Below are 12,646 nucleotides of genomic sequence, written 5' to 3'. Positions count from 1 at the left end.
CAAAGCTGCTTCCTAAATGATGGAAAACTTCTGATGCATTTAATTTTGCTATGTAGAGAGTTCCCTGTTTCTCATGATGCTCACTTTAAACTCAGGCTGGAGAGAGGCTTTTTGAGAAGTCTCTATGCTTAATTTCTTCTACCCTTTAAGGAGTATGGGCTTAGAGGTGTTTGACTTGAATGGAGGATTTTTTTTCAAACTGAATTCCCAACTCTTTTCTAATTCAAAGAAACATAAGCCACTGGTTTCAAAGGATATTTTGAGCATAATGAAAGAAAGGGGAAAAAATCCCAACATTCAGGAGCACTGTCAAATGGCTTAAAAACTCTCAAATCTTTGTACCAGTCTGTATTAAGAACTTGGACTACTGAAAATAATTAATTTTCAGTTTGTAGTCTCTTCAGCCTAGTTAAGGTTCTGTGTGTGATGAAAGGGATGTGTTTGACTGGGACTTTTTCATTTGGCTTCAAGACAGTAGGATGGGGAAGGGGCAAGGATAAACCCCCAGGACCTGCCTAGGTAGCAGAAAATGTGTAACTTAGATTTTTTTCTTTTGTAAGCTAAATATGGTTAAATCTCTCTTTTGTTTCTATCTTCCTATCTGTCTTTACTCAGTTTGAGTTGTAAGAGAATAATTTTGGCAATTTCTTTTCTAGCTAAAGATACTAGGCTTCAAGACCAGAGGCAAAATCCTGCAGCTGGAAACAAGGAGAATGTAAAGCCAAGTGAGACTTCTCCTAGTTTTCCTAAACCTGAAAACAAAGGTTTGTATCAAAAGCTTTTGTATATAACTGAGTGCTGTAAGAATTCCAAACACTAAACCTGCTATATTGGCTGCTTTACTTATTAGCCTTTTAAGGAAGACTTGGAGACAATCTGCCTTGGGTGTTCTGCAGCAAAAATTTGGTCGTGCAGTTGGAAAGTGTCAGGCCTAGAATTTGAAATGTTGTTCTTGACTCATTTAATCAACACAGAGTGTAGAGGCTCATGAGGATGGTGTGATTTCTTTTCACTTGTTTCTCTTTTTTTCTTCCACATCTTTTTTTTCTTTTTCCCTGCTCACAAAGCTGGGTTTTGGCTCTTTGAGCTGAATGAGTGTTTCTACTTAGAGCTGTGCTCACAAGACTTCTGAGCATCCTGGTCAGCACAGGTTTTTGTAGCTTATTTTTTCCTATTATGCCTTAAATTTGTCTTGTTCTGCAGCATTGCTTTTTCATTCAGTTCTCAAATATTTTTGTGTTGTTGAACTGAGAATCATAGAATCATTTAGGTTGAAAAAACCCTTTACGATCACCAAGTGCAGCTGCAATCCCAACCTTGATCAGTGTTTCACCTTTAATTGCTGTGTCTTGAAATGCTGACATTACATTTTGAGGATGGTTTTTTTCATGCTTCTTTGTGTTCAGCTGAGTTCTGCAGTCCCTGCACCTCAGGGCTTCTGTCTTGGTGTGATGCATTAGAACTATAGATATGTCAGTTATGCAATGCCCTGGTTTCACAGAATATTTTTGTGTGCTCATACACGTAGTTCATGGAATTATACCAGATTACAGAGGAAATGGTGTCACTCTGTTTCAGTTTTAGATATGCAAACATTACCTTTTTGCAAACTTAAGTGATGTAGAGGCTGTATATAAAGCTTGTATTAGAAATGCACAACAATGTTGGTCTTATCTTTGGCAGGTGTATCTCCAATTGTTTCAGAACATAGAAAACAGATTGATGATTTAAAGAAATTTAAGAATGACTTTAGGGTAAGTTTCTCTGTATGATAACTTCATGATATCATATTTCTCATGTGTGTCCAGATACTAAAGGAAACACACTGCATGTGTTAACAGGAAAACAGGTCCTTACCACTCATGCTTAATTCATGGGAATATCTATCAGGATTAATGCTAGATATTATAAAATCAATGCCAACTCTTGCTAGTACAGTTGTCTAATATGTGTAAATGTATATATTGACTGTACACTGAAAATAGTACTTGAAACCTGTTTGATCATTAGGTACAAATAGTGATCACATTTACAGTCCATATGAAAGAGCTGGTTCAAAATTCAAAATTAAAGGGTTTTGCAGAGGAAAATTGAAGATGAAGTCGTATTACTTAATTGCTTAATTGTTATGATGGTTTATTAAATCAGGTTAGCACTTCAAGTGCTACAGTTAAATCATGCAGTGGGATGTGACCAGAGAGTTCCTTCAAGTGTTCCTGTCACTTCCTAATCAACATATAGGTCAGTTGAGTCTCTGAATAGCTTCTTTCACAGTATAGGCTTAAAACATTGTCAATGTTCATAGATTTCTTTTCTAGTAGGAATGGAAATGTATGTTTTAAAAGGTCCTTTTCAGATGGTTGAGGCCTATAGGACTGTATTTTACTCTCTGTATGTGATAGCACAAGACAGTCTCTCCCTGGTTCCGTGTACCAATTTGCTAAATTTATTCCTTGGGTTTTTTTCAGTTACAGTCCAGTTCTTCTTCAGATGCAGTGGATCAGCTGCTGAACAAAACCCGAGAAGGTGAAAAATCAAGAGATGTAGTTAAAGAAAAGACAGAATCAACCCCTAAAGAATCTATCATAGAAACTGGCAGTAATACCAACTCGAATGGTGGTAGTAGCAAACCTAATAGTCCAAGTATTTCTCCTTCAATAAGTAATAGTTCTGAGCAAAAGCGAGGGCCTGAGGTAACTTCACAAGGTGTACAGACATCTGGGCCTGGAAGTAAACAAGATAAAGAGGATAAAGAGGAGAAGAAGGATACTTCTGAGTGAGTAATGATGCTTTTTTGATTAAGCACATTTGGTTTTAGCCTTTAGCCATTTGCAGAAAAAGCTATTTTGAATGTGTAATATCTCACTGTTTATACAGCTGATATAAGTTCTCTCTGTTACACAGAGATTACAGGTTAAAATAATCTCATGAGTCAGTGGCAGAGCTACATGTGGAACTCTGGTCCTCTTGCTGCCTAATCCATATCTAAATGCTTATTTAAATGTTTTCCTGACTCATGTGAGCTGTGCTATCACCAGCCCAAAAACAGGTTTATGTATAAATATATTGCTTTTTGCAATCCATGTACTGTTTGAGTTCTCAAAAATCTGACTCGGATGGAAATGGGGTATTTAATCCCTTTCAGTTTTTAATTGTTAGAGAGTTCTGCAGATATGGTTGTAGAAGAATAATGCTGAACATAATATTTTGTTCTTTATGTTTAGGCAAGTTAGAAAATCAACACTTAATCCTAATGCAAAGGAGTTCAACCCTCGATCTTTTGCTCAAGTAAGTTATTTGGTACCATTTAACACTGCTTTTGGGTAGATCTTTTATTATAAAACTTTTTGCTTGTAGGATAATTAAGCTAATCTTCCATGTGCATTGCTGAAATCTGTTTCTAGCCGAAACCTTCTACTACTCCAACCTCCCCTCGTCCACAAGCTCAGCCCAGCCCCTCCATGGTGGGTCATCAGCAGCCAACCCCAGTGTACACTCAGCCTGTTTGTTTTGCACCAAATATGATGTACCCGGTTCCAGTGAGTCCAGGCGTGCAGGTGAGTGCAGCTTATCCTGCAGACTTGTTAATAACACTTCATATGATTGTCAGCAAGTTGAGGAGACTTAGGAGATCTGAGTTAAAACAGTGAAATGGCACAGTTTGTGTTGCTCTTGTAAATAGGGGCACAAATGCTTTGTTGTTGAGTTTTACCTGTGTAAATACTGTCTTTTCCCAGTGGTTGCTCAATCTAGATGTCCTGTTAGTCTCAAACACTTGTAAATTCCAACATTTTACTCATATTTATTATTAATCTTTGCAGACTTCCTGCCCACTCCAAGCATAGTCTCACAGTTTAAGTAACTATTTCTTTACCCTTAGCTTCCAAATGTGTCCTACTGGTTTCTGGTCATTGCAGGGATTACTGGAATTTCAAATCTTAACTGTTCCAAAGCAAGTACATTGCTTGAAGTAGCGATAGTATCATTACTTGACTGGTTGCTGCAAACCATAAGGTCTTAGCTGTTTATACGTGCAGACTTAATCACAGTCATCCAAGAAAATACCACAGGTTAGGCAGAGGTCACTAAAGCCTGTAACAGAACCAAGCAAAACACATCAGAGCTGAGTGGGTCCCCCACCTTGACACGCACTCTGTTTTTAAAGGAATGTCATAGCTTTAATTCTCCTTCTGTTTCAGCCTTTGTATCCTATTCCCATGACGCCCATGCCAGTGAACCAAGCCAAGACATATAGAGCAGGTAAAGGTGAGAATAATACTGCCTGTTCGGTTCTCAGTCTGCATGCAGCATGAGCTAATTACTAACGTTGGTGTGTTGTCTAACCTGTGGTAGTTTGGTTTTGATTGATACATTAAATGCCATTTTAATGAAAGGGAGTGGAAATACTAACGCATTTCTAGAGGAACTAATTCAGCCAAAACATAAGTTTGAGTAGTGGGGAGTTGCTTGGTTTGGAATCAGATTTGGCAAGTGGGAAAACATCTCTGTGACTTGGAATGTTAGGGCAAGCTGATTGTCTCCTGTGCTTCAGAAATGTTGCAGGTTTGTTTAAAGGGAACTTTCTGTACTGGTTCACAGCAGAGCCCTGAACGGTGCCTTGATAGCAATTATTTTTTTGGGTCAACAAGTAGTATTGCTATTTCTTCCAAAAGAGTGTGCTGTGCTGCTCTGCTGGAAAGAACTTGCTGCTGGTTCCTGTTAGTTCTTTTGCATTCCTTCTGCAGCAGTGACTGAGCAGCTGGGCTAACAGCACCGTGTCTTTAACAAGTGACACCTGTGGCTGTGCAGACCAGGACGTGTGTGGAGAGATGCTCTCACTTCTCTACAGTGCAGCCACAGAGCAGAAAAATGACAGTCTTGTTTTTATAGTCATGTTTCAGATAATGCTCTAATTCCACACAGTGGGTGCTTTCTTGCTGTTTTATACAGTAGCTTATGATGACAGGTTCTAGTGCTGCAGCTCCAGTCACTGGAGGAGGAAATTGTTTAAAAGAGCAGTTCTACTGTTCAGAAATAAACAAGTAGCCTTTATGAATCTAGGGAAGACAAAAACCTGCAATGTATTTCTGTTTTAAAATGCACTAACTCTACTGTGGCCTGATCCATGGAATCTTTTGGTTGGTAGCACTGATTGGTTTAGTCAGAAATACATTGCTTTGTGAGGCCCCCTCCTATCCTGAATTTCTTCTTGAAGTTTCATTAGTTTCTGCCTCCCACTCTCTGCAGCAGAGTCCTGAAGGAGCTGCACGGGTGAAAGTTCAGTGCCTTTACACTGACCAAGTTGCATCCTGGATTTACTTTTTTCTATTGTTGATTTGCAGTGTAAATACAGTCATCATTGAGTGAATTTACTGACATCTTCAACATTTTCCTCCTTTCCTCTACATTGCACACTGCAGTGGAATCTACAGGTGCCTCAGTTAGTGTAGTTACTAGTCCAGTCTCACTGCAGCCACCTGAAGCTCCCCTAGAGCTCATGCCCTGTAGCTCAGTAGGCTGTTAGTTTGTTCAGAGTGCCTCGCTGCTGTGGTTCTGTTGGTTGTCTTGCTGGGATAGCTCAGGTGCTCCCACACTACAGTGCTCTCTTTATTTTTCTTCCTTCTGTTGCTGCTCCTCTTCTTCTTATAGATTGGCTTGTCCTTTTCAGTGTTGGCTGTGACCCAGAAATTGCTTTCTGCTATCCTGAGGGCTAGCACAGAGTTGAAAAGATGTGAATACCTTGAATTGTGGCTGCGTGGAGACCTTTTTTGTGCTCTTCTCAGCCATAAACAGAAGTAACTTTAACAGACTCAGCTTTCCAGCTGATGGAACAGTTGCTGAGTAGTTCTCATAGAGGGTGAATCAAGCCTTTTGAAGGGGACAGGATCATATTTGCTTCATGTAGGTGTCCTGATACAACCTTTCTCTTCTGTTACTGATTCTTCAGTTTTTCTCTCCCTCCACCTTTCTTCCTTCTTTCACAAAAAAGCAGGCCTGGGTTTGTGGCCATATACATGGCTCAAAGGCAGTGGTGAAAATCAGATGTTTCTTGGAGGAACTCCTTTTGTTGCTGCTCCTTTTTGATAGAGCTCTAATATGCGGTTAAAGGTGAGGGGTGAGGATATTCCACTTGGTCACAGTGACATTGTCATGTAGAAGCTTTCAGGAAGATCATCGTTCTTCATCCTGTCCTTCTAATGTGAGGCACTCTTTGCTTTGTAGTACCAAATATGCCACAGCAACGGCAAGACCAACACCACCAGAGCACCATGATGCATCCTGCCTCGGCAGCGGGCCCTCCAATTGTAGCTACACCACCTGCTTATTCAACACAATATGTTGCATATAGTCCCCAACAGTTTCCTAATCAGCCTCTTGTGCAGCATGTGCCACACTACCAATCTCAGGTAAGAGTCCTTTCAGCATATGTGATAAACCAACACAGAAAGAGTGAAAAGGCTCAGTCCTAGATACCGTATTGGCTCCCAGTCATAAGGAGTCACTCTGAGCAGTTTCTGTGTTCTGGAGCATGCTTGGTGGTGGTGTAATGTGCTTCCAAGCCTGTGACACATTTTAAGGTCAGCTTAGAAGCTGGCATTCATTATTAATACTATCTTTTTTAGCACTTTGAAGAATTCCTTTCAGGTCACGGTCAGGACATCCACTGATGTGTTGTAAAACCAAACTGGTGTACTTATCTTACTTCAAAGGCTTTAAAATATATATATGTGATTGGATAAATATATAATTACATAAGCTTACTATTAGAGTGGCAAAGATTAGATATACCAGTGTTTTTTGTCAGTTTCCAGCCCACTGCAAAAAATGTCCTTAAATTCTTTGAAACAATTGGAATAATAAAATCATAGAATGGTTTGGGTTGGAAAGGAACTTGAAGATCATGTAGTTCCAACCCCCCTGCTTGAGCAGGGACACCTCCCATCAGACCAGGTTGCTCAGAGCCCCATCCAACCTGGCCTTGAACACTTCCAGGGATGGGGCAGCCACAGCTTCCCTGAGCAACCAGTTTGTGTGTCACCACCCTCACAGTAAAGAATTTGTCCCTAATGTCTCACCTAGATCTACTCCTTTCAGTTTAAAACCATTCCCCCTTGTCCCATTGCTACATGCCCTTGTGAAAAGTCCCTCCTCAGCTTTCCTGTAAAAGGAGTTCCTATTTTAAGGAGGATAATCAAGCTCAGGTCTCACAGACCAGCACGAAATCTTCAGCTTGCTCTGTATCTTAGCAAGGCCAAGCTGCTGCTGTTTCCAAGTACACAACTATTGCTGAGATGACGCCAGTTTCTTGGTACTAGTCCTGCAATTAACTGTCTGTTTTCTTTTTTCTGTTGAATGCAGCATCCTCATGTTTATAGCCCTGTAATACAGGGCAACGCTAGGATGATGGCACCACCAGCACACGCACAGCCGGGTTTAGTATCTTCCTCTGCAACACAGTATGGTGCGCATGAACAGACGCATGCTATGTATGGTAGGAAACGTTTTGTGTTATATGTAACTTTCTAAGTGCTTACCTTGTGCAGGGATGTGTTTAGTCTGAAGCTTCAAACCTGGGTATCAATCAGATTACACCAGTAGGTGTGGTTTGTGTTTCATAAGCTGATGAAAAACTGAGCCACCTGGTTAAAATGAAAACACGAGTTTGCTGATTTCAGTAGGATGCCAGTGACCAAGATGAAATTTCAACCTGGGAGCTGCTAAAGAATATCTGCTGAAAGAAGTTTGTTCAAGTTCTCTTGATGCTTTTGACACAACATCCCTTGATTGTTTCTTTATTATAATTAGGACTTGTTTTATTGCAAGGCTATGATCTCAGTTTCAAAACTTGACTTTAGTTCTGACAACTAGTGAAATGCTGTCTTGCTGATACTACTAGCATCATTAACAGTATAAACACTGCTGTTTAAGCAAAATAAAACGTGTTGCTTACCTTTCTTTTTTGGTAAGTCAAGAATAAGTATATGAAACAGCTCATGTATTTGCTCTGACTTTGACAATTAGTCTGCAGCATTATCAGTTGGGAGTATTTCACTTACAGTGAAGTGCTGAAAAATGTGGGTTACCTTGGTACAAATTAAAATGTGAAAGAACTTCTAAAGCATTATAAATGTATGAGAAATCAATACCCAGTCCAGAGGAAAAAAAACTTCACTGCAAAACATGCTCTTGAAAGAGATAGAACAAGGGTGCTAGAGGGCTTGGAAATTGTCATAAAATGTCAAAACAGCAGATGGTCTCTTGAAAACGTGGCATTTCAATACTTGTTACAGCATCTGAGGAAGACTTTTATTGGGTCACGTATATTATTGACTTAGATTCTAATAAAAGATTTTCTGTACCTTTAGACATCTTTGTATGTTTTCCGGTGCTTAGTTTTACTCTGCTACTTAATGGAAGCCCATGATGTGTGATGAAAACTTCCAAGGCTAAGAATCTGAAGTTTAGTGTAAAATCAATTCTGATTTTAAGAAGTCTGTGTCTTACCCATCTGAAAACATCCTGTCAGGTCCCTGCAGTGGTAACATAGCTGAGAAGCACAACTAATAGAGTGAAACCCTTTTTGACACTTGAAGGAAGAACGTTTCAGCTCATTTGTGCTGAAGCTAAATGGAAGTTACTTGCAGAGATTTAAGTCTTTCTCTCACAGGTCCTTGCTAATTGTATTACTTTGATCTTTTCAACTCTTGTGCTTGAGGTGTCCCTGTAAACAGATCTTCTGTTTGCTTATTCATTAGATTAAATAGAGTTCTGATAAAGTGAATGATCAAAGGCTTTCAGACCTTTATTGGTGAAAACTCTCTTCTCAAATCCTAATTAAAATAAAACCAAACATGAGATCAAGATTTGATTCCAAATGGTTTCATGTGACTTCCTAGCAATTTCCCATTGTGCACCATCCTTATCTTCTCTAACCAGTGGGTTCTACAGCATTGAAGTACAAGCCCATTCCCTTGGTTGGCTTTGATCAGATGTCTGTATATTTTTTTCACTGATATTCTAACTTACAACTGTTAGATTTCATTTTGTGTTGGTTTTGCAGCTTGTCGTAGGTATATGACTGTCTACAAGTGCAGACAACTAAGTTATGTCAAACTTGAGAATGCTTTGGGATTTTCTGCTGTGTAATTAAATATTAATTTTCCAAGAGCACCTAATTTAACAAAAATTGCATGTCCTCCTGTGACCTTTCAAGTAGCTGCTTGGTGGCTCTTCTAAATACTCTCCTGCCTTCCCAGTGAATGGTCAAGTGCTTGAAATTCTTGTTATTGAAACCATTCAACCCAACTGGATCATGAACTCTGGATGAGACACTTCTTTAGGAGTATGTTCTTGCCATGTTCAGATGCGTTTATTGCCTAGTGAACACCAATTGGCTCAAATGTACCCTTAACCTACAAAGTTTACAGTGGGCTGCACATGAAACGACTTCTGATGTGGTGCAGCACTGTCTCAGTTCAGATTTTTGCAAGTCTTCCATGTGCTGATTACTTGAGGACCTGGCCTAGAACAGATAGTGTTTTCTTAAAATGTGTTCATTTGTTACGTATTCACTTCAACTCCCATGTATCCATGTGTGAATGCTCTGGAAAAACGTAGCAAGACCTGAGGTGATAAAGATAAGCTGCTTATGAAGCACATTGCTAAAGAACAACCCGCTGGAACCATTCACCCATGATTGAGTGACCATAAGGAAGTATCCAGTAACTTGTTCTGTGTTTTGGGAATCTTAAGTTTACCCACAGTATCTTTGAGCTAAATATACCAATGCTCTTTGATTCTGGTCCTGTCTTAAAACTCATTTGAAAGTACAGAAAAACAGCTCCCTGAGAAACAACAACCACTACTGCTTCTGATTGCTGGAGCACTTGCTCAAACAAGTTCTCAGATTTACTTTGGCTCTTTAAAATGCTGATTATTTTTTTTAATATTTAAAAAAAAATAAAATCTTTTCCCCCATTGATATCAGGGTTCAGGGGTTATGCTGCCCTTTTATCCTTCAAGGTGCTAGTGCTTTCTTTGAGATAGTTCTTGTAAAAATCACTCAATTTTTTTCCCCCTGCCTGTGTGGTAGAAAGAAGATGTCTGCAAGGACAACCACACTGAGACATGGGGGTTGGAAGGCACTGGTTATGAAGTATCCCTAAGTTGTGAAATGTTTTCTGGTGAAACTGAATCTCCACTAATGTTTTGGGACAAGCTGAGAATCTGTGGCAAGTAGCAGCTGCCTGCCAGTGAAGAGAAGTGCCTGTTGAGTCATTCAGTGAACTCCCCATACTGCCAAAATTTGGTTTTTGTTCTCCTTCCTGTCTCCTGAAGAGAGAGCTGAATCCCAGATACATACCTGGACCTACACTTCTTGATAAACACTCTTCTATTTTAAAGAAAATTATTTTTGTCTAATGCTGTTGAGTGGGATATTTCTACACTCCTGGGATTTCATTGCCAGTTGTTACAGTGTCCTGCTTCTGTTTCACAACCCACTGTTGACAGAGCTCAAGAGCAGCTGAGCTGCCTGGTCACCTGCAGACCCATCTAAACATGACTGGAGGAGTGGTTAAATCATTGGGTTTTCCCCTCAAAACACAATCAAGGAGGACAATGTTCAAGGCAGCTCTCTTTCTTCCTGTCTACCAGCCAGATGATAAAAATGTCTCTTACACACTTCAGCTCATACCGTCTGGAGTCGTGGTCCACTTAGATGTCCCTGTGGAGAAAAGTTTTGCAGTGCAGGCCCTTCATGTACCTGAACATGGAGTTGTCCCTCTGACTCTGCTGAACCCCACCCTGGTGGCAGAACACACCATCTGTCTGGGAAGCAGTGGCTGTGGGTGACCTCCCTGGTCCCAGTGTCACAGGGCTGGTAGAACTGGCTGGCCACGCCGAGCGCTCGGGCTGTGCCACACGCAGACCTAGACTTGTCTTGTGCTGCTGGTAGAAAATGTGGTTATCGAAGTAGAGGGTGGATCTGTTCATTCCTGTGACAGTGAACTGGGGTTAGTTTGACCATGCAGCTGAATTGCTTGTGCCTGCAGATAACTGGAGTCCTCTGGAAAACTTTACTCTTGTGTTTGAAAACAACCTTGTGTAAAGCCAGACCTCGGATTTATACAGATGCATTTCCTGGTTTTTGTGCTCCTTCCTGTCCCTGTTCTCCCTTCCCTTTTCCCCTTCTGCATATATTTTACTGGCCTGGTGTTGTCTCTAACTTTATCTGGTTTCTGTCTCAGCAGTAGAGTAAATTCTATTACCCTGGTAGTACAATGGTGGATTTAATATAAACCTCAGAGGATTCTCCAGGGAGTAAGAGTGAACCAGTCAGCAAAGGTGTCCTGGAACTGTTAAGAATGACAGTGATAGAGCTGAAAAAGCAAGGGGCCAATTTCTGCTTTAATGTAACTACGTTTTAACCTTCATATTACAGTGGACTGTAATAGACCATTAATTGACATGTAGTTTATTTTTGTGTTAATTAAGAATGGAAGACCTCAGTGTCACAGTTTAGAAGGAAGGCTTACCTGAGACTTGTGTTGTTTCATCTCCACTTGTTTGTAAAACTAAATATCCAGCTCTAATAGCACCTAAGTAAATAAAAATATCTGCATGGTTCTACAATATATATATTAAAAAAAAAAAAAAAAATTAAATTATGCTGACCTTTCCAGAAGACGGGAAGTATGCACGCGGCAAGAGGCTAATTTACCTTTCTATTTCCCAAATTCAGCATGTCCCAAAATACCATACAGCAAGGAGACAGGCCCTTCTTTCTACTTTGCCAGTGAGTTGGGTTTTTTGTACTAATTTTGATTGTACAGAAAAGCACTTTCTAAAGAGCAGACGTTAAAGGAATGGGACGTGTTGAGGGAAAAAGTTTCCTTGCACCAAACCAGTATGTGGAAAACGCAGGAATGTTCCTTTCCATGGGAATGAAGCTGCTGAACAGATTTATATGATCACAGGAAGCTGATTTGTCAGTCTTGAAAAATGAATTTTACATACTGAAAAAAAAGATCTAAAGTTTGCTACCCAGCCATTTCATCTGCAACCAGAAGTGCGCACTGCATGTGGATAGCCTCTGCCCGAAACCTAGGGCACTGCCTCATTCCCTGGCTTTCATGCTCCAAGTGGGACTTTAAACTTTGGCAAGTTAACCTGCTTCCTAAAAGGAGAAGTGCCTCATCTCTGTAAAAAGCTTATGACCTCCCCAGGTTATGAGCCCTGGGGAGGAGATACCGTGAGTTGCAGCTGAGGTGCGGGAAGCTCTGAAGAGTTCCTTTGGTGTCACTCAAGACGTGCAGTTGTCACTGCTATAACGTGGGTGACTAGAGGAGGGCTCCTTGCTGATACATGGCATCAAATACTTCCTCCTTGGCAGGTGAACATAACCAGGGACATTCCCTGGCTCCGGTGCTCTGAGCCAGTGCCCTCCATCAGTGCAGGTGATGGGAGCAGGGCTAGTGGTCTCTGTACTCTCAGCACACAACAGCTAGTACATTCAGTTCTGTGTGTGGGCAGGGAAAGGTGGATAACCACAAAATCCTGCCCTGTGTGTTCACAGCCCTCAGAAGTAGGGTTTTTTGGGGAAGCAGGGGGTGGCAGGAAGAACTGTAGTTATCACCCAAGACAT

General features: G+C 40.6%; 1 protein-coding gene across 16 annotated transcripts in view; it reads left to right on the top strand.

Moving 5' to 3' along the window:
• ATXN2 (ataxin 2) overlaps positions 1–12,646 on the top strand; it is a 52,502-nt gene that overhangs the window by 29,065 nt on the left and 10,791 nt on the right. For 10 of the 16 annotated variants that reach the window (XM_051634390.1, XM_051634380.1, XM_051634379.1 and 7 more), the window contains 9 exons: positions 657–764; positions 1,684–1,754; positions 2,469–2,776; positions 3,225–3,288; positions 3,405–3,557; positions 4,200–4,266; positions 6,223–6,407; positions 7,360–7,492; positions 11,744–11,797. In XM_051634390.1, coding sequence (XP_051490350.1) covers positions 657–764; positions 1,684–1,754; positions 2,469–2,776; positions 3,225–3,288; positions 3,405–3,557; positions 4,200–4,266; positions 6,223–6,407; positions 7,360–7,492; positions 11,744–11,797 — 1,143 coding nt within the window. The remainder of the gene's footprint in view (positions 1–656; positions 765–1,683; positions 1,755–2,468; positions 2,777–3,224; positions 3,289–3,404; positions 3,558–4,199; positions 4,267–6,222; positions 6,408–7,359; positions 7,493–11,743; positions 11,798–12,646) is intronic. The other 6 variants (XM_051634382.1, XM_051634381.1, XM_051634377.1 and 3 more) reach the window with 3 other exon arrangements.

The sequence above is a fragment of the Apus apus genome, chromosome 16 (assembly GCF_020740795.1).
Source record: "Apus apus isolate bApuApu2 chromosome 16, bApuApu2.pri.cur, whole genome shotgun sequence".
NCBI classification, from domain to species: Eukaryota; Metazoa; Chordata; class Aves; order Apodiformes; family Apodidae; genus Apus; species Apus apus.
This window is presented reverse-complemented; position numbering and strand designations above follow the sequence as displayed.